Source organism: Artibeus jamaicensis, unplaced genomic scaffold (assembly GCF_021234435.1).
Source record: "Artibeus jamaicensis isolate MK-2021 breed Jamaican fruit bat unplaced genomic scaffold, CSHL_Jam_final contig_685, whole genome shotgun sequence".
Classification (NCBI taxonomy): Eukaryota; Metazoa; Chordata; class Mammalia; order Chiroptera; family Phyllostomidae; genus Artibeus; species Artibeus jamaicensis.
In genome coordinates this window covers 16152941-16174751 of record NW_026521924.1, presented here as the reverse complement: position 1 = coordinate 16174751, position 21811 = coordinate 16152941, and the positions used below count along the sequence as shown (strand labels likewise).

The 21811-nt window shown below is 45.5% G+C and overlaps 1 protein-coding gene across 7 annotated transcripts in view; it reads left to right on the top strand.

The window, feature by feature from the left end:
* The first annotated feature begins 245 nt into the window (after positions 1–245).
* COMMD7 (COMM domain containing 7) overlaps positions 246–21811 on the top strand; it is a 44296-nt gene continuing 22730 nt past the window's right edge. For 2 of the 7 annotated variants that reach the window (XM_053671252.1, XM_053671253.1), the window contains exons 1-7: positions 258–456; positions 6984–7037; positions 7142–7244; positions 18797–18853; positions 18935–18972; positions 21345–21435; positions 21752–21801. In XM_053671252.1, coding sequence (XP_053527227.1) covers positions 373–456; positions 6984–7037; positions 7142–7244; positions 18797–18853; positions 18935–18972; positions 21345–21435; positions 21752–21801 — 477 coding nt within the window. In that variant the 5' untranslated portion in view covers positions 258–372. Of the gene's footprint in view, positions 457–6983; positions 7038–7141; positions 7245–15790; positions 16060–18796; positions 18854–18934; positions 18973–21344; positions 21436–21751; positions 21802–21811 lie in introns of those variants that run through there. The other 5 variants (XM_053671250.1, XM_053671249.1, XM_053671254.1 and 2 more) reach the window with 5 other exon arrangements.

Genomic DNA, 21811 nt, shown 5'->3' with positions numbered 1-21811 from the left:
CCCCCCCCCCCCCGAGATCATTTGTAGGGATAAATGAAACTGAAGTTCGGAAAGGCCAAGCTACACCCAGAAGTCACCCAGCAGGAGACCAGGTAGAGAATCCCACGTTGCCCCTGGGCACAGTGGCCGCGCGCGTGTGTCCGTGGCGTCCCTAGGGCGTTCCGCCGTGAAGCCCCACCCTCACACCCGGGCGTTCCCGCGTGTCCGTGGCTCCTCGGGGGTGTGCCCCGCCCCGCTCTCGCGCTGGCCCGGGGAGGAGCACGGCGTCGGCGGCGCCCGTGGCGAAAGTGCGGCTGCGGAAGCGGCGAGACGGTCGGTGGCGGAGGAGGAAGCGGAGGGAGACGGCGGGAGCCGCCTGGCCAGGGGGACGCCATGGGCCGCCTGCACTGCAGGCAGGACCCCGTGCCGGAGGCGGTGGGCGGCGACATGCAGCAGCTGAATCAGCTGAGCGCGCAGGTGGGCCTGGCGGCCTGGGCGCGCCGGGCGATCCGGTCGCGGAGCCGTGGGGCAGCGGCCCTAGGTCGCGCTGGGAGGGCTGAGCAGGAAGCTGCGAGGTTAGGCGGAGGGCCGCCTGGGGTCGAGCAGCGCTTGGGGGGACCAGACCGAGCGGCGTCCGGTGCGCCTTATGGCGTTGGGGGAGTTCTGGGAGGGGCCGAGCGAAATTGGGGTCTGAGGCGACTTTGAGGGGTCGAAGGTTGTCGGAGGCCTAAGGGCAAGCTGAGAAGTCTCTTGCAGGGTTTGGATCTCAGAGGTGGGGCTAGGGACTGACAAGATCCAGCAGAGTTTGAGGAGTCCCAGAGGAGGGACTGAGGAGCGTCTTGACGAGGCTGAGGGCAGTTTGGGGAACTAAGCAATGGGTCGAGGGCTTTGGGAGGCCGAGGGACTGTGGGGGAGCAGTGGGACTTGGTGGGCCAGGCAGGGCTGAGACGTTTAGTAGGGAGGCCGAGGGGCTTGAGGAGCCAGAGGGGAGGGTCTGGGCATCCCGAGGGTAGCCTAGAGTGGGGCTAGGGAGTCGGGGGTCGTATGTGGGCTTGCGTAATAGCCAGGCCAGAGAGGGACTCTGGGCCCAAGGGCAGGGTCTGGGGTGAGGCTGGTGATGTGACATCCCACCTGCTCACACCTCCAGTTAAGGAAAATGCGGCCCTCGTAGCCCTTAAAGAAAGACACCATATATCCTCTGCACAGGGTAGGACCCAGTCTTCATGGAAGTGGAGCTGGCAAAGCCGTTTTGTCCCTTTCCAGGCCACAAGTGCCAACCTGACCGTCTTGGAGGCTTCGGTCCCTGTACTGGTTGGGATACCCCTTGATGCCCCCAAGGCAGACAAAGTAAATAGCTGAAAGTGACGCCTCTCACTCCCCCCCCCCCCCCCCCCCCCCCCCCCCGCAGAGTTCTTTCCTGCGCTGGGTTGTAACTTCCCAGGAGCTGGGGCTCTCCCTTTCATCGCTGCATCCTCCAGGACCCACTGTGTTCTCATTAAGTAATGGTGACAGCGATTATAATGACAGCCATCTTCTCAGGCTGCAGCGTCCAATAGGAATAAATTGCAAGCCGCATGTCTGATTTTACATTTTCTAACAGCCACATTTAAAAATTAAAAAGGAACGGGAAGTTAATGTTTTTTCTAACCGCCTATATCAATATATTATTTCAACATTGTAATCCACATAAAAAGATCAGCGAGATATTCTACTTTGTGGTACTAAGTTTTCTGGTTCTGGCATGTATTTTTACATTTACCACAGGTCCCAGATTAGTCCTTTTCAAGTGCCATAGCTACATGTGGCTAGTGACTACTGTACTAGACAGCACAGTTCTAAGTGCTTTTATTTATATTAATGCATTGAATCCTTGCAGCCACCCTGCCAGGTGAGTACTATTATTAACCCCATTTTACAGATGAGGAAACAATCACAGCAGTGAAATGAAAGCAGCTTTGATTTATTGGGCATGTGCCATATGCCAGGCACTGTCCTGAGTTCTTTATGTACAACAACCTTAAAAGTTAGGTGCTAACTTTATACCCATTTTACAGATAAGAAAAATGGTTCAGGGAAATAAGGGACTGGGTTAAAGCCAGGCAGCCTGGAAGTGATGGAGCCAGGAGTTCAGGACCAGATGTCTGAATTTCAGATCCTAGGGAATTAAACACACTCGAACGGAGCTTTGTAGATGATCTCCTGAACGAGGTAGCTTACATATTTCTTGTTTATGTGTAGGCGTTTTCTGGAAGACTTCCATTTGGAGAATAAAAGATTCTGCTGCACAAAAACTTTAAGCGTCCACATGAAACTAATGTAATATTATATGCCAACCATACTTGAATTAAAAATAATAATAACTGGTCCTGGCTGGTATAGCTCAGTGGATTGAGCGCAGGCCTGCAAACCAAACAACCGCCGTTTGATTCCCAGTCAGGGCACATGCCTGGATTGCAGGCCAGTTCTCAGCAGGGATGCAGGAGAGGCAACCATACAATGATGTTTCTCTCCCTCTCTCCGTCCCTTCCCCTCTAAAGATAAATAAATAACATCTTGAAAATACTACTAATAATAGCTTTACGCTACTGGATTGTATGATCCTTAAGGTTACCTTCAACTTGCAAAATACGAACCATTTCCTTTAAGGTCAGAACTTGACCCATTTTCTTACCTTGAAACACACTAAACCTTTACCTTTGCTTTTAATACGGAAAGCTTTTTCCTGGTAAGCAACTTACCTTGAGTCACCTTGGCTCCCCTTTTGTTGGGTGGTCAAACTTTCCTGAGTACCCACTCTATCAGCCGAGTTTATTTTGGACCTAAACCTAAAGGAGAAGAAGAATCGTTTTATTAATGTTGGCATCACCATTTATTGCTTATCAGGTAGGTATTCATCTGAATGCCTAGTATACACCAGCTAGCTACTAAACCCAGTGGGGTTTACAGAGGCTTCATGGACACCGGCTGTTGCGATCTGCTGGAGCAGGGCAGACACAAAGACACGGCACAGTGCTCAGTGTATCTGCTTGTGCTCTGCACTGCCATTGATGAGTCCTAGGTACTGTGGAGCCTCGAAAGTGGGTGGGATGAAAAAATAATTATTTTTAGGATGGTTGTGAGAGAGGAAATTCAGAAAAATATAAAGAACAAACGGTCTACATGCCTCTCACTTAGCTGTAAATGCAAAGCAACACAAACATTAGAAAATTCAAACATTATCTGAAGGTATAAAATGAAAACAAAATACCTATTTCTCTTGTCCCCAGAAATAGTCATTTAAATACTTTCTTATGTATCTATGGAGAAAAGCTATATCTGCCATCATGTATAGGTGGGCTTTAATTTTTTTTTTTACATTTAAGGGAATTGTTGATATTCCTTGAAGTTGTTTTCAGCTTTTATGAACACTGCTGCCAATAAACTGCTTTGCATAAATGCGTCTGGGATTACTTTTTTGGAACATATCTAAAGGGTATACTTGTAATGGAATTACTAGGTCAAGGTCTTTTAAAAATTAGATGCAGATTGCCAAATTGCCCTCCAAAAATGTTTCTCCAGACCGTCCATTCATCACCTGTGTCAGCAGGTCTGTTACCTTTTACTTTGACCTGAACTGATGTCATCAAACTTATTTTTTTTAACTTTTTTTTTTTAGATCTTATAAGTGAAAATAAAAGTCTCCTTGTTTTACTGATTTGCATTCCTTTAGTCTGGAATGATCGTCAGCATCTTCTGATTTTCTTTAGTCTGGAATGATTGTCAGCATCTTCTGATACATTTACTGGTGAGACTAGTTTCGATTTTGATCTCTCAGGTGGTCACAGGCAGGTGAGCATTCCAGGGAGCGACAGTTATGCAGGTACAAAAGCAAAGAATGGGGGGAAATGTTCAAAGGGCATTTATTCAGCAAATACTGTGCCCTCACATTAATTAAGGTGCTGTGACAATACAAAACCTTACAAGGAACCTTCTCCGCTAAGGCTTGCTCTTGTTCCTTATCAAGATTGAAAATTCTAAGGGCCCCCAGGCAGAGTCCCAAGAGGGAGCCTCAGAGGTTAAGAATCTGGGTAGGTCCCTTTCTTGTTGGGAGTTCCTGGTCTCTTGGCCTGGGCTTTGAAGGACAGGGAGGGGAAAGTGGAGCTAGCTGGGGGTCTGTAACAGCCTACAGACCAGATTAGCTTGAGGCCCCTCTTGAGAGGAGAGGTGGGGGATGAGACTTCACAGGGAGGTTGAGCCTGAATTCTAGGCTGAGACCTGGAAATGAAGGGCTTCTCAGCAGTTGAAGGGCTTCTCAGCCCCCCCCTTTTTTTAAGGCCCTGGGTGGCATAGGAAATGCACTTGGCCAAAGATCTGATAGTTCCCCAGATTTGCAGCAAAAAGTGTAAAGAAATTTTTTAAAAAGACCCTCACAAATAGTTGAGTACATTCTCAAGCCAGTCTTGACTGTCCTTTTTACTATGTAGGAGCAGCAGTTAGGCAAGGCTAATACCCAATGTCGTAAATACTGCAGAAAGACAGTGTGTGGATCACATTGGTTAAAATGTTCCTGGGGTGTAAATCTGTACAACTTCTTTGCAAGGCAGTTTGGCAGCATTTTCTCATAATTTAAAATGCATATATCCTTTGACCTAGATTTTAAAAAAATATTTATTTTTAGGGAGAGGGGAAGGGAAGGAGAAAGAGTGGGAGAGAAACATCAATGTGTGGTTGCTTCTCAAGTGCCCCCCACTGGGGACCTGGCCTGCAACCCAGGCATGTGCCCTGACTGGGAATCAAACTGGCAACCCTTTGCTTCACAGGCCCATGCTCAATCCACTGAACTACACCAGTCAGGGCTGACCTAGATTTTAAGAATTTATCTTAATATATGTCAAAAAGATATATGTAGAAGGATAGTCATGGCAGCATTGTTTATAATGATACCAACAACACACACACACACTAATGTTCATCTCTAGGAAGCTAAATTATACTAACTGTACAGTCAAATGCCATGCAATTGTTTAAAAAGCTGGGTAGACTTATATCTGCTGACATGATTGATTTCTATGACAGAAATGAGTGGGAAAAAAAGACAAGGTGTAGGGAGTGGGTTCAATATGATTTCATTTGTATTTAAAATAAATTAAATGAAAATAAAATGATGGGAAAGCCACAGAGGTATTAGAAGTAACCACCTGTGGGGAGTGGGACTGAGGCGGGGGACAGGTAGAAAGAGAAATGTTTTATTTTGCAACCTTTTATGCTAGTTAGGCCTTTGCAAAACCTTGCACATATATTGATTTTATGTTTCCAAAGGCTAGTTTTAAAACAATACATTCTAGAATAAAGTAATACAGAGCCATGCCAGGAGTTGGCATGGAATTTAGTGGGTTATAGCAAAAGAGCAGGTGCACTTGACCATCATATTACATGTATAACCTTGGCGACTTTAGGCTTAAGTATTTGCATATAACCTTTTTTTAGTGTTGTATTGCTTCAGAAAGGTGGATCAAATGGTATAGTGGCTCTAATTATGGCTGTGATCGTTGCTGCCATTTTTTTAGCCTCTAGCCTGGCACAGTGCTGGAGGCTTTGCACTTAATCACCTTTGAATATGTTCTGGAAATGGGGACTGAGACAGGGAGGCTGAGTAACTCGTCCAAGATTACATGGTAAAGTGAGTAGGAAAACCCTGACTCACACCTGGGTCTTTCAAACTCCTGGGTCTTAGGTTTCCCACCACGCCACACACTGTCCACGGGGAGGGGACACGGGGAAGCAGCGACATATGTCTCAGTCTGCTTGGGCTGCTATAACAAAATACTGCAGACTGGCTGGTTTTAACCACGGAAATTTATTTCTCAGAGTTCTGGGGACTGGTAAATCCAAGATCAAGGTGCCAACAGATTTAGTTCCTGGTGAGAGCTCTTTTCCTGGCTTGCAGATGACTGCCTTCTCATGTGTCCTCACATGACTTCTGTCATATAGAGACCTCTGGCGTCTCTTCCTCTTTCAAGGACACCTGCCCTGTGGGATTAAGGGCCCTACCTTAATGACCTCATTTAACCTTCACTACCTCCTCTCAGGCTCTATCTCTAAACACAGTAACAGATTCACATGGGAATTTTGGGGGACAAACATTCAGTCCTTAATAAGACAACACCAATAAAGAGAGAGTTTACATGCACAAAATAATAAGAGACTGGTCTAAGACAATGAATAATAAAGTGTTAAACTTTACTGTTTTATGCATATATATATACACACAAGAGGCTTTTTAAAAAGATTTTATTTATTTATTTTTAGAGAGAGGAAGGAAGGGAGGAAGAGAGGGAGAGAAACGATACGAGAGAGAAACATTAATGCCCTGACCAGGAATTGAACTGGTAACCTTTTACTTTGCAGAGTAGATACCCAACCAACTGAGCCCCACTGGTCAGGGCCATAAGAAGTTTCTTATGGGGGTAAACCCCCCCAGAAAATATGGGTAGATGAAACAGAAGAAATAAAAATACCAAAAGTCTCACTCTGCTAAAGTAACTGCTTTTAAAAAGCAAGGTACAGAAAAAGTTTATATAGTATGTTACCATTTGTGTGGAGGGGGAGGAGAAATTACATATTAGATTGACTTATGTTTGAATAATAAATATGTAGAAGTATAAACAAACACACTAAACAAGTAACTGTTATTAATGTTCCAGTGAATTTCCCTTTCAGGCCAGGAGTGTATGTGTGTTCTTGTGTATATTTAGACTCGTGAGGTGTGTGTTTGCACATGTGCTCACACTTGCAGTCTCTCAGTACATATCTCCCAAGTATCCCAATAAAATATTCAAGTGTTTCAGACAATATATTGACATTGGTGGATGTTTTGTGAGTATCTGTAACTTTAAGATGATCAAAACAGGTATCAATAGCCGTGTGTTACTCTTTTCTCTCTTAATGGTCTGTGGTTGGATGGGATGTGGGAACACTGACCAGGAGTAGGATTTTGCTGATGTTCTGTGTTGTTCTCTTCACAGCAGTTCTCCGCCCTGACAGAAGTGCTTTTTCACTTCCTAACTGAGCCAAGAGAGGTAAAGTATTTTGTGAAAAGAAGAGTTCCCCAGTGTGGGTTGGGTCTGTAATCCTGAGATACTTAGAAAGTGAAGGCCTCGTTTGTGCTGTTCTCTCTTTGCAGGCCGAAAGGTTTATGGCTCAGCTCTCTGAATTTGCCACCACCAATCAGATCAGTCTTGGCCCCCTCAAAAGCATCGTGAAAAGCCTCCTTCTGGTTCCAAATGGTGAGTAGCCTGTCTGAGGTCAGAGACGTCCCTCCAGTCCATAGAGTCAGCAAGTGGCCTAGACACGGAGCCAGGACAGTCAGTAGTGCGTCAGGCACTGGCGGGATTGGCATTCTAGGGAGGGAAGCCAGGTCAGCGGGTAACCCTGGCAGGATATAATAGAGGTGCAGTTCGGAGTGTAGTCTGCACCCTGGCTTCAGTGCCCAAAATGTTATCTGGGCCTTAACTAGTACACACAGAGACTGAAAGTAAGCATTTAGAAATTTTTATAGCAATTTGACAAAGTCTCTTAAATCTAGTAATTTTTGTAAAATGGCGCTTTTTTTTTTTAGTGTGGTAAAATATATGTAACATAAACTTTATTATTATAATCATTTGGGGCTTGTATTTTGTATGTGTTTTTTCATTTTCTATTTCTAGGATTAATACTTTTTTAAAAAAATATTTATTTATTTTTTAGAGAGAGAGGAAGGGGAGGAGAAACAGAGGGAGAGAAACTTCAGTGTGTGGTTGCCTCTCACACACCCCGTACTGGGGACCTGGCCCACAACCCAGACATGTGCCCTGATTGGGGATCGAACCAGTGACCCTTTGGTTCACAGGCATGTGCTCAGTCCACGGGGCCATACAAACCAGGGTGGATTAATATTTTTTGATTCCCAGTGGATTGAAAATGAAAAAGGTCATTCACTACAGGTGGTTCGAGAGGCATTTGCCCCCAGCAGTCAGGCAGCTTCCAGCCAGGAGGGAGGAGATCAGGAAGGGGTGGCTCTAGGGACGCCCACTGGGCACTGTATAAGATAGGAGGAAATTAGAAACAACTGGATTGTCCAGCAACTGGAGATTGGGGTAAGAAGTTGTGCTCCGTTTTTGCCAGGGGACATTCTGGTGGTCAAGAATTCACAGTTCTGAGTTAGATGGACCTGGGTGTGATACCCAGTCTGTCACTTGGTAAGTGGTGTGACTTTGGCCAGGAACCCATGTTTCTTAACCCCTAACAACAACCCCTTCTTAGCAGTCCCTCCTGCATCTAGGCGCTGTGTGTGTGTGTGTGTGTGTGTGTGTAGGGGAAGTCTTGTTTGAAGATTGAAACAATATAAATAAAATGCTTAGCACAGCACCTCCGTACAAGGTTGCTCTTGTGTGTAAGTCATGTAGTAATCTTAAAAAATGATGGTGAGGAAAATGTAATGATATGGAAAACCTTTCACAGTAAACTGTTCAATAAAAATAGTAGTTTACAAAACTTTCTACCACAGTCCTATTTTTGGAAAGAAAAGAAAGAGAGAAAGAAAGAAAAAGAATGTTAACTGTGGCTATATCTGGGTGGTAGGACCGCAGGTTGTTTTAATTGTTTTATTTTAGGCTGTGTATTATCTAATAAGTTGCTAGAATTAATTTGGCAATTTAGTTAATTTTATCTAAAAAGAGGCAACATTTGAGTCTAGTCTTTTTTTTTTAATAGAAAGAGGAAGGGAGAAAAAGAGAGAAAAACACCGATCTGTTGTTCTACTCGTTCATACACTCATTGGTTGACTCTTACAAGTGCCCTTAACCAGGGATCAAACTCAGAACCCTGGTGTAATGGGACAGTGCTTCAACCAGCTGAGCTACCTGGCCAGGACTGAACCCGGTCTTAAAGAATCAGTAAATGTTGACAAGGTCGACAGGAGGTAGAACAGCATCCCTGGTTTGCACATTTTAAAAATCAACAATGCGCGGGCCTGCGAAGCAGACAATCGCGGTTCGATTCCCAGTCAGGGCACATGCCAGGGTTGCAGGCGGGTTCCCTGCAGGCCAGTTCCCAGCAGGGGATGCACGAAAGGCAACCATACATTGATGTTTCTCTCCCTCTCTCCTTCCCTTCCCCTCTAAAGATAAATAAATAAATAAATAAATAAATAAATAAATAAATAAATAAAATTTTAAAAAAAGTGTAACTTTAAAAAAAAAAAAAGAATGCGGCAGTCCCTATACCTTTAAAAAAAAAATCAACAATGCTCTGACTGGTGAGGCTCAGTTGCTTGAGCATCATCCTGCAGAGTGAAGGGTCACAGGTTCGATTCTCAACCCAGGTACTTGTGTCTGGGTTATGGGCCTGTTGCCTGTTTAGGGCACCTGTGAAAGGCAGCTGATAGATGTTTCTCTCCCTTTCTTTTTCCCTCCCTTCCTTTCTCTCTAAAAACAAATGAATTTAAAAAAAAAATCAGCCCTGGCTGACGTGGCTCAGTGGATCGAGTGCTGGCCTGGGAACCAAAAGGTCATAGGTTTGACTCCCAGTCAGGGCCTGTGCCTGGATTTCTGGCCAGGTTCCTAGTTAAGAACGTGTGAGAGGCAACCAGTTGATGTTATCTCTCGCATATCCATGTTTCTCTCCCTCTCTCTCCCTGCCTTCCCCTCTCTAAAAATAAATAAATAAATAAATAAAGTCATTTAAGGACTTAGCCAAATGGTGCACTAGAAGTTGGGCGCTTAAATTATTTGCTCCTGTTGGCTGTCTTCCCAGGTCTTCCCTGCCCTGTGCCCTGCCCTGTGCCCTGCCCTGTGCCCTGTGAGGCTGAAGACTTGAGTCAGAACGTCTCTGAAGTTTTCTTTTTCATTTTTTAAAAGATTTTATTTATGTATTTATTTTTAGAGAGGGAGAAAAAGACCAGTGCGAGAGAGAAATGTGGATCAGTTGCCTCTCACACACACCCCCACCTGCAGCCCAACCTGCCACCCAGGCACGCGCCCCATGGGGATCTAGCCAGCGACCCCTCGCACTGTGGGATGATGCCCGCCCAGCTGAGCCTCGTGGGTCAAGGCCCCTGAGGTCTTCAGCTGTGAAATGTCATGATCCTCCGTCCGTGTGCCTCTTGCGTTCTTTGCCCTCATGGAGGGTTAAAGGCATGTGAACCGCAAGGCTGGGTGGGAACCTGTGGTCTTTTTAACTCAGGAATAAATTTTCCTGGCAAACTTAACAAACAGTGCAGAGCTATGGAGAGTCAGAAGTAAAAATTCCCTTTTGCAGTCATCCCACTGTTTAGAAATAATCACAATATCATTGTGAAATATGTCTTTTAATATTTTTATGTACTCTGACAGACTTACATGCAGTTTTATTTTTCGTAAATGATAGTAAGCCACAGCATCGCTGTCCAGCTTGCATTTTTTTCATACCCAGAACCTCACGCAGACCTCTCCACGTCAGCTGCATTCTTGTGGTGACTGTAGTGCACCTGGGACTGAAAGGAGCTCCTCCTAGTTAACCCACTTCCTACTGCCTGACGTTTTAGTTGTTCCTACTTCTCACTCAGAAACAATGGCACAGTGAGCATCCTTAGGACATTGCGTACTTACCGTATGTGAGCATTTCTGTAGGACAGGTGCCCAGAGTGAGGGCCTTTGCTCTCAGCCCCAAGCCTACACGTGTGGGAACGGGTTTGTCTGCAGGTGGAGACCTGTCTCCCTAGAGCTGTCGTGGACACCGATTTTCTGCAGACCTCCGTCTGGGGTCCCTGCCTGCCCTCTTTCCTGTCGCCTTTCTGCTCCCTGCTCCCTGCTCCGCTCCATCCCGTCAAACTGCCTTCTGTCCTCCCCAGCCCCGGGGCTCCAGCCTCTTCCAGAAAGCCTTCCTAAACCACTCCAGTCCGCAGTGACCTCCCTTCCTCTCAGCAACGGAGATCTGGTTTTTCTATCTGCAGCTCTCATTTTGAACCGTAACCATTTACTTGTCTGTTGTCCATACTGCTTCATGTGTGTCTGTCTCATGGCTGGTTCCCTGAAGTCCTTGACGTCAGGGGCAAGGCTTGTACTTCTTGCTGTAGCTACAGTTGCAAGTTAACTAACGACATAGAGCAAGTGCTTAGTGCATGCTGGGTGAGTTGAATTGAATTTGGGGGAGCCAGTGACCCTCCTGGGGGGTGTTAGGTGTTTTTGCAGTAGGATTGTTTATAGAAGGTCATTTTCTGTAGATGCAGAGAACATTGAAAGTGCTCTTAGCATGCCAGTCCAGACTTGGGCTCTGGGGGCTCACCGGGTTTGAGTGCGTTCACATCACCAAGCGTAGTTATTCGATCTCGGATACCCAGCCTTTCGGAGGCTCAGTTTCTCATCTGATAAATGGAGTAATAAGAACAGTTTATGGCAGTGTCACTAGGAACAAGTGGGTGAATATATGTAAAGCACTTAATACAGTACTTGCTAAACTTTAGCTTTATTTGTTGATAATTCAGTTCATTTTAGCTCCCGTGCCGTAATATCAGGTTACAAAATAAAATATTCCTTCATCTAATAGCAAGGATCTGAATTTACCTCTTGACTATGTAATGTCCCGAAGCTTTCAAGCTTTTCAAATTCTAGAATTGAAGGCTCGGGTTTGCTGTACATGTCTGTTCTCAACCGTTTATTTTACTCTTCTTTTTGTTCCCATGCAACTGACTTTGGTCTTCCTGCAGAGTTTTCCTGTTTGAACTCTCCATTTCTTCTTGAGTGTCTCCTAAGCATCTGACATGAGGCTTGTAAGTCTCTTGGCCTCTTCCTCATTTCTTGGTCTTGTGTATCGCTTTCTTTCCAGTCCCAGAAGCTGCCCTTCCAGAGCAAGTTCTTGGCCCTTTGAACCTTATTGTGTCAGTAACTTCTCCACTTCCAGTCTCCCATCCCAGGTTCCAGTGTGGCCTGGAGCACAGGTCCACAGAGCAACTTGGGCCGTGCTGCTCCTCGCAACTATTTACTTTACATAATGAAGTCTGGAGTCCTTAACCTGGTATTCAAGGCCTTTGCCTATCTGAAATGTGAGACTGCAGTCCTCTTCCGCTTCCATCATCCTGGTCCTGCTCGTGCAGTTAGACCTCATTGTGGAAGCAGAGCTCATTGGAGCTAAAGGGCCTCAGAACATATCGGTCTTCCCCAAAGTCATGTTTTCATTCAGAAAAGGCTTCATTAGGGAGACAGTCAAAAAATATGTCTCCCCACCTGCCCAGCCTTGGAACCTTGGAGATTCACACACATTTACGTAGCTTAGTCTCTGAAACTTGGTCAACCAGTATCTGTGAAACAGTTAATTAGGGAACTTTTTGGGGGATCAGTTGGCCGGGTGGGAGTGGGGGAGGGTTGGGTAAAAGCTTTGTAAAGTGCTGATCTAGTCTAATCTTGGTTTTGGAGATAAGGCAAGAGCCCTAACAGAAGGGAAGTGACCTGCTTTAGATCATCTTGCAATGGAAAAGCTTAGGTTAGAACCTCCTTTGATTGAATCAAAGCCTAGTAGATTTTTTAAATGTTTTTTAAAAATTACAGCCCTGGCTGGTGTAACTCAGTGGATTGAGCTCAGGCCTGTGAACCAAACAACCGCGGTTTGATTCCCAGTCAGGGCATGTGCCTGGGTTGCAGGCCAGTTCCCGGCAGGGGAGGCACCAGGGGATGCGTGAAAGGCAACCTTACATTGATATTCCCCTCCCTCTCTCCTTCTCTTCCCCTCTAAAGATAAAAAAATCTTTTAAAAAAGATTTTTAAAAATTACATTTTTTTTTACATTTTCTTGATTATGCCATAACAGTTGTCCTGATTTCTCCCTCTTGCCCCCTCCACCTGCACCCCCACTCCTTCAGGCAGTCCCCCCACTGTTGTTCATGTCCATGGGTCATGCGTATAAGTTCTTTGCCTGCTCCCTTTCCTGTACTTTACATCCTCGCGGTTATTCTGTAACTACGTGTTTGTCTTTCTTAATCCCTTTACCTCTTCACCCATTTCCCCCACACTCCCCTCCCATCTCGCCAAATGTTTATCTTTTACTCTTTAGTATGTAATTCTTAAAAACACCTGACTTCAACAGTCTGTCAACCCATGGCCACATTGCTTCATCCCCATCCCGCCCACTTCTTACTGCTCTCCAAACTGGATTATTTTAAAGCAAATCTAAATCATTTAATGAATGAATTCCTAAATACCTACTTATGTATCTCTAAAAGGGCTTTTTCTATCTCCTGTCAAACCACAGTGCCGTTATCATGTTTAACATGAAAATATGTGGTCAGTGCTCAGATTTCCCCCTTGTCTGCCTTTTATTCTAGGCGGCCCTCACACTGCATTTGCTTTCCGGGTGGCTGTTGTAAGCTTACTTGTCACTATGGCTGCTTAACAGCCCTGAGACCTTGAGCTAAGTCACTGAACCTCTCTGAGAATCCGTTTTTCCAGGGATGAGGCAAAGCTGATACTAGCAGTCCATACATTGTTAGAAGTGTTAGAAGAATGGAGAAAGATGAAAGATGTGATGTGTTCGCTTCCGTAAGTGGTGGCTGCACCACTGATGATGCTATGACTGTCGTTATCATAAGGAGCTGTCTCCTGGACAAGGTCACAGATGACTCGGCAGCAGGGCCACTTTTTAAGACTATTTTTTATTTTAATACTTTGCAAGATGTCTAGTCCTTGTGGATGCTGATTTGTTTGTTTGTTTGTTTTAATAAAAGGCGATAACTCCCTTTTCCCACTCCAAACAGAATTCTTTCTTCCTGGGGAAAAAATTAGCATTAAACAATAGTTACAAATGGTATTTAACCAACTGTTGAACTAAGTTTCTCAGGACTTACAAGCTTAACCTGTTCTTACTTTTCTCTGTGGAATTTTTTTTTTTCATTTATCTTTAGATGGGAAGGGAAGGAGAGAGGGAGAGAAACATCAATGTATGGCTGCCTTTTGTGCCTCCCCTGCTGGGAACTGGCCTGCAGGGAACCAGCCTGCAACCCCTGTATGTGCCCTCACTGGGATTCGAACCGCGATTGTCTGGTTCGCAGGCCCAAGCTCAATCCACTGAGCTACACCAGCCAGGGCCTCTGTGGTACTTTTCACTTTATAATATCCATGACTTACTTACTTGTTACATTTTAGTTATGGTTCTTCCCCTCCTGATAGAATATAAGCCTAGTGAGGGCAGAGGTTGTTGCCTGTTCAGTTCATTGATGTTTCCCAGCATCCAGCAGAGTGCTGGCCTATAGCAGGTGCTCAGTAAGTCCATGTACAGTGAGTGACCCTGCCCCTTGCAGGGTGGATTCATCTGGTCAGACTTCCGGGTCTGCAGTCACTGAATGAACACAGCTCACCGTCCTTTCCCATGTCCCTCCAGGAATTCCCACCAAGGCTTGGTTCTGTTCCGTGGGTTTTGCTTATTACAGTGAATAAGACTTACGTAGATTTTGGGGTAGAATAACAATGTTTGCTCATGTTTCAACTGTTCCCGGGCAAAATTTAAACCCTCCTCCTCACATACACCTCTGCCTGGCCCACCATACTCTTTGGTGGCAGTGACGTTTTGCCTGAGGTTATGGTTCCAGTGGAAATTGGTGCTCAGGGACTTTTTAAACCATCTCAGGTGGTTATCCATGTTTAAAGGATATTCTCAGATTTCACCAACTGATGTGTCCTGGTGATTCCAGCCCCGGAGCTCACACAGTTTTCTTGTCTGTCATAGGGTCTGGGCTGCAGGCCTGTCTTGCGCTTAGTGCAAAGGATCCACCAAAGGAAAAAGCTAAAAAGGAAGTTAAGAGTTATAGTCAAGAATATTGTATTAGGCCCTGGCTGGTCTAGCTCAGTGGATTGAGCTCGGGCTGTGAACCAAAGGGTCACCAGTTCGATTCCCAGTTAGGGCACATACCTGGGTTGCAGGCCAGGTCCTCAGTGTGGGCCATGTGAGAGGCAACCACACATTGATGTTTTTCTCCCTCTTTCTTCTTCCCTTCCTCTCTCTCTAAAAATAAATAAATAAAATCATTTTTGAAAAAGGAAATAATTATGCGATATGACTGAAGTATTAGCTAATGTTATGTAATTAGCTAATAGGTTGTTAGCCAATTAGGTAATTATATTGCAATATATAAGTGTACCAAATCAACACCTTAAGTTTACACAATACCATAAGTCAGTTAGATCTCAAATAAATGAAGGAATGGAAGGAAGGAATGGATTAAGGGCTCGAGGCCTAGTACGACGCAGGTGGTTTTTTTGTTTGTTTTTTGGTTATTTTTAGAGAGAGAGGGGAAGGGATGGAGAAAGAGTGGGAGAGAACATCAATGTGTGGTTGCCTCTCACACGTTCCCCACTGGGGACGAGGCCTGCGACCCAGGCATGTGCCTCAACTGGGAACCAAACCAGCGACCCTTTGCTTCATAGGCCCATGCTCAATCCACTGAGCTACACCAGCTGGGGCAACGCAGGTGTATTTTTTAAGGAAAGAAGATGAAGGGAGAGAGGGGAGGAGGGAGGGAATTAGTTAAGGACTTGAGGCCTAGCATGATGCAGATACTTTAAGTATGGTTCCCACCTGCTAGAGGTAATAGAAGGATGGAGAACTTGCCCTTTGGTCCCTGTAGTTGAGAGTCTTTGTTTTCAGTCACTGTCAAGGCCTCGCCTGGTAGTGCTTCCCTGGAACAGCATCTCAGAATGACCTGACGCACAAAGAGCGTGGGTCTGGGGACAGTCTGGCCTATAAGCTACTTGAACCTGCCATTTGCCAGCTCTTATGGCCCTGGGCAATTCATTTAACTGCTTTTTTAAAGCAGCATTTATTGTTTTAGTTATAGAAAAATACAAGAAAGGAAACAAGCCCTGGCCGATAGCTCCACTGATCAGAACATTGTCCCAATCCGCCAAGGTCGCGCATGCCATCCTTGGTCGGGGCACAGACGAGGACCAGCCAGCGAGTGCGCAGATATGTGGAGCAGCAGGTCACTGTTGCCCTCTTTCTTTTCCTTCCCCTCCCTCCGAAATCAGTGCACAGAAAAAAGAAAGGAAACAAAAACAGCTCACAATTTCACCTCCTTTACATTAAAAAAAACCTATATGCAACTAGAAAATTCTAAAATGACAGAAAGGAAGAAAAGTACCCCCCCAAGTCCTTTACCCAAAGATATCCACTCTTAAGTTTTTTGTGGATATGTTAGAAAAAAAAATGTGCCTCACATTTGGCTACTTAGCTATTGGAAAGGATGTAATTAAGGTTATACATAAGGGTATTATACCATCTTTATTTTCACAGAAGGAATCACACTGTGTAGGTTGCTCTTTCTTTTTCTTTTAATTATATTTTGCAAACTGGCACATTGAGAGCTATCTCCTTTTTAAAAACTGCGTAGTATTCCATTGCAGGGATTCTTTTCATTCAGAATGTGTTTTAAAAATATTTTTATTTATTTATTTTTAAAGAGAGGGGAAGGTAAGGAGAAAGAATGGGAGAAAAACATCAGTGTGTGGTTGCCTCTCATGTGTCCCCTGCTGGGAACCTGGCCTGCAACCCAGGCATGTGCCCTGACTGGGAATCGAATTGGCGGGCGACCCTTTGCTTCACAGGCCCATGCTCAATCCACTGAGCTACGCCAGCCAGGGCTCATTCAGAATATTTTTGTTTTTAGTGCCAGACACTTTTCTAGGAGCTGGGGCAACAGCGATGCACAAAACAGACCAAGTTCTTATCAAACTGATGTTCTAGTGAAAAATCTGACCATAAACATCTATCAAAATTGGGTAGTTATAAATGCAACGCAGAAAAGTGCAGCAATATAAGGGTCCAAGCAAAGAGCAGGACCACATGAAAAAGAGTGGTCAGGGGAGCCTTTATGAGGCGAGATTCAGGCAGAGGCCAGAATGAAGAGAGGGAATGAGTCTCACAGATTTGAGGAAGAGTGTTCCCAGCAAAGGGAACTGCAAGGACCAATTCCGGGAGGTAGGAACCTGCCTGGGCTCTCCTAGTAGAAGCAGAGTAAGGGAGGGAGACAGTGGAGGGGCTCTGGAGGAGGACATTGCACGCCGGGCATTGTAAGCACTTTGGATTTCAATGTAAGTGCGACCAGAGCTATTAGAGGGTTTTGAGCGCAGAGGAGAGACATGGTCTGAATTAAGTTTTAACAAAATCACCTTGACATCCAGGCTGCTCTGCAGATGTACCACAAGCAGCCCACTGTTCTGACTTTTCATGTCTACTCCTCACATTACTAACGAGCTTCCCACATGTATCTAAGTATACTTTTGGGGTGAATCTATTGGGTGAATTCTTGGCAGTGCAATTACTGACTATACATTTTCTAAATTTTCTCCCCCTAAAAGTTTGAGCTGGTTTCCTAGTTAACTAAGTTTCCTGGTCAACTAAAAGTTTTGATGATAATGCCCACTTCAGAGTACTTTGGGATCACCAGGCAAAATGCTGGGTTTGAACTGGATGTACTTGAAGGAGTTGCGCATGTGACAGTTTGGGTTCATTGGATTGGCTGGGAAGTGACCCCCTTCTTGGAAGTCCTTTATGGCCAAGGTTTCCTGGGGTCTTGCCTTTTTTAATTTCCCTGTGGTTTCCTTACTCCGTCTGATTTTGGAGATAAAAGATTTCCTCCCTTTGTTGACATAGTTTATTTTGCAGGACAACAGCGGTTGGGATTGTTTTTCTGGAGTAGGATGGAGGGGGGACTTGGGTTTAGGGTATTACTTCAGGGCCCTTCCTGGATGGTGGTGGATGGTCTTCCTATTCTTTAATGAGTCATTTTCTGGAAGACTAAGATGTGGAAAATTTTGAAGTGGTTGCCAGATCATGACTCTGGGCTGTAGCTGGCAGGTTAAATGTTGAGAGGCCCAGATCGCTGGCAACACTGTTTTCAGGAATCGGAGCTCGTGGGCAGAACAAAGCAGCCGCCACAGGGAGTATTCCAAGGCCTCTGAGGGGAAGGTTCAATGCCCTCCTTGAGAGGGACCTGTACATCGTAGAGGCCACACTGTTTGGTCCATCTGGGTGTACTTCCTCAAAGCTGGGTTTCAAGGGCGACACCATCCAATAGCACTTTCTATGGAAACGGAAATGGTTTATGACTTGCACGGTCCAGGACTGTGGCCACTGGGGCCATGTAGCTACTGAGCACTTGAAATAGCTTGTGCGACCAAGGATCAGAATTTATTTATTTATCTTTAGAGAGAGGGGAAGGGAGAGAGGAAGAGTGGGAGAGAGACATCAGTTGGTTGCCTCTTGCACACCCCCAACTGGGGACCTGGCCTGCAACCCAGGCGTGTGCCCTGACTGGGATTTGAACTGGCGACGTTTAGGTCTGCAGGCAGGCACTCAGTCTACTGAGCCACACCAGCCAGGGCCTAAGGAACGGAATTTAAATTTTAATTTAATTTAAATAAATATAAATGACCACACATGTTTGGTGGTTATGTATTGCACGGTACAGTTCCGGGCTGTTGCCCCTGTGCCCAGCCCAACACTGAACTTCCTCCACGTTGCGCCGGGAATCTGTGGCCTTATTCTTCCCTCAGATTAGGTTCCCCTATCCCTGGGTTCATGAAGTCTTTTCTCCTGTCTCTAATACCTTCCATACTTTGGGGGGAGGGGGGTGGGTAAACACTTGTGCAATAAACAAAATGGTCTCTCTTGTTCTCCACTTGTCTCACATGTGTCGTTTGTCCCCAGGTGCATTGAGATCTTCTAGCTCAGGTTTCCATATTGCTGTTGTCATCTGTATTGTATAAGTTGTGCCTATTGACTACTGTCAGCCGATTGGTTTGTTTGCCCTTTTTGACTGATTTCTCCCTTTCCCCAGGTGCCTTGAAGAAGAGTCTCACAGCTGAGCAGGTCCGGGCTGATTTCGTAACTTTGGGTAGGTCATCATCACTGAGGTGCTCAGAGTAACAGGCCTGGCAGCCCTTTATCACTGACGTCTCCCTATGTTCTCTTGTAGGTCTCAGTGAGGAGAAAGCCACTTACTTTTCTGAAAAGGTATCATAATTCCTCTTTTTTTTTTTTTTAGTTTACTTTTTTAAAATTTTTTTTATTTTTTATTGATTATGCTGTTACAGTTGTTCTATTCCCCCTTTATTCCCCTCCACCCTACCCACCATCCCCACCATCACCCCCCCTTTAGTTTATGACCATGTGTCTCAAGTCCTTTAGATTCTGTATTTCCCATGCTATTCTTGCCCCCCCATCTATTTTCTATCTACTGTCTATGCTACTTATTTTCTGTACCTTCTCCCCCCTTCTCCTCCTCCCACCCCCCTGTTGCTAACCCTCCATGTGATCTTCATTTCTATGTTTCCACTCCTGATCTAGCTGTCCTTTTAGTTTGCTTTCGTTTTAGGTGTGGTTGTTAATAACTGTGAGTTTGTTGTCCTTTCACTGTTCATGTTTCTTTAACTTCTTTCTTAGGTAAGTCCCTTTAACATTTCATATAATAAGGGCTTGGTGATGATGAACTCCTTGAATTTGATCTTATCTGAGAAGCACCTTATCTGTCCTTCCATTTTAAATGAAAGTTTTGCTGGATAGAGCAATCTTGGTTGTAGGTCTTTAGATTTCATGACTTGGAATACCTCTTTCCAGCCCCTTCTTGCCTGTAAGGTCTCTTTTGAGAAATCCGCTGACAGTCTGATGGGGACTCCTCTGTAGGTGACTGTCCCCTTAGCTCTTGCTGCTTCTAGGATTCTCTCCTTCATTTTAATCTTGGCTAATGTAATTACGATGTGCCTTGGTATGTTCCTTCTTGGGTCCAACTTCTTTGGGACTCTCTGAGCTTCCTGGATTTCCTGGAAGTCTATTTCCTTTGCCAGATTGGGGAAATTCTCCTTTATTATTTGTTCAAATAAGTTTTCCACTGGTGGCTGTGCCTTTCCCCCTTCTGGTACCCCTAATAATTCGGATGTTGGAGCGTTTAAAGATGTCCTGGAGGTTCCTAAGACTCTCCTCATTTCTTTGAATTCTTGCTTCTTGACTCTTTTCTGTTTGGCCATTATTTGCTTTCTTCTGGTCCACTCCATTGATTTGAGTCCCAGTTTCCTTTTCATTGCTATTGGTGTCCTGTGCAATTCCATTCATTTCAATTAGTTTCGCCTTCATATATTTGTCTAATTTGTCGGTATAATCAACCAGTTCTGTGAGGATCCTGATTACCAATGTTTTAAACTGTGCGTCTGTGAGTTTTGCTATTTCTTCATCGCTTAGATTTATTGGCTCTGGGGCTCTGAGATCCTCCTGCGCCATTCTTGGTCTGTTCCTGCCCTTTAAGTGTGAGAAGCGCCGCCTTGGATTCCCAGGTCGCTGGGTTGTGACGCTGTATGTGGGGGCGTGGCCAGAGCGGGGAAATGGCGACCCCCTCTGCCGCTTCACACAGCTGGGTGCGGAGGAGCAGTGCCTTAGGTGGTTCACCTGGGCCGGGCCACTCAGAGTCGCTGGGTTATGACGCTGTATGTAGAGGTGGGGTCAGAGCAGGGAAATGGCGGCGCCCTCCACTGCCGGTTGCCGTGGGGACCTGCCGCGGTCCAACCGCCCACTCCCTCGCCTGTCCACCCACGCACAAATGCGCGACCTCAGTCAACACGCAGCCCCGGCCCTGCTGTCTCCCCCGCGGTCGCTCGCCTGGTTGCTCGCTGGGTCGCTCACTAGGTCTGACCCTGCGCCTGGATTCCGCCGGCCTGAGTGTGTCTGGCCGAGTCCTCCTGTGCAACCCTGCTCCGCCAGCCGCTGGTTTCGCCCCTTACCGGTCAGGCTGAAGAATTTGTTGTTAACGGACTTCCGAAAAGTTCAATTTTCCGTGTTCTGGCTGTGTTTTCTGTTGCTAATATTTAGTTTTCTCTAATCTTGGTTGTGTGAGAAGGCACGGCACATCCACCTATGCCTCCATCTTGGCGGAAGTCCATAATTCCTCTTAATCAAGGTTACGATTGCTCGCTTTTATTTCATGACAAGAATCAAACAGAAAAATGCCTCCTAAGGAAAAGTTGTCAATCACCATGTCATTTCCCCACCTTTTTCATTTGGTTTCACACAAATGACATACCTCCAGCTTTCAGTCTGAACTATTGAGTGCATCTGTACTGTTTGTGCATTTTTTTTAGTGCATGCCTCTGGTTTGACCGAATATAAATGTCATACAATTGTTCCAACACGGATTAAATCTCAGAATGAAAGGACACACTTATGTTGCCTTCTGCCCCTCTCCACTCCCCACCCCCCAGATCTGTGCATACACACCAGCCCTTCATCCTGCATTCCTCCTGCGGTGTGAATAGCATTGCTGTGTTGGGGGCAGAATGAAGCAGGGGGATTTCTCCCACTTCATAACTTTGGCTTTTTGCTTTTTGCTTTTGTTCCAGTGGAAGCAGAATGCCCCCACCCTTGCTCGATGGGCCATAGGTCAGACTCTGACGATTAACCAGCTTATAGATATGGAGTGGAAATTTGGAGGTAACTAGTTAAAACCAGTCTTACGCCCTTTGGGTGATAGGGGGTTGGGTTGTAGAGGCTTGTGGGCAGCTTCAGTAGAGAAGAGGTGTCCTCGGTCCTCAAAGCCTGTTGGGGCCAACAGCTGCCTCTCTCTATTGCTGTCCACCGGACAGCAGTTTCTGTCCTTGTCTCTTAATATGTTGACTTCCTGAAAAGCACATTTTGCTTTTCCTCATACTCACCCCCATGTGGCTTCTGCTATAACGACCTGCAAGATTGGGGTCTTCCGAGTGAGTCGCCAACCAGCCACTTACTAGTTTTCTCTTCTGTGTCACAGTGACTTCTGGGAGCAGCGAGCTAGAAAAAGTAGGAAGTATTTTTTTGCAAGTAAGTCTTC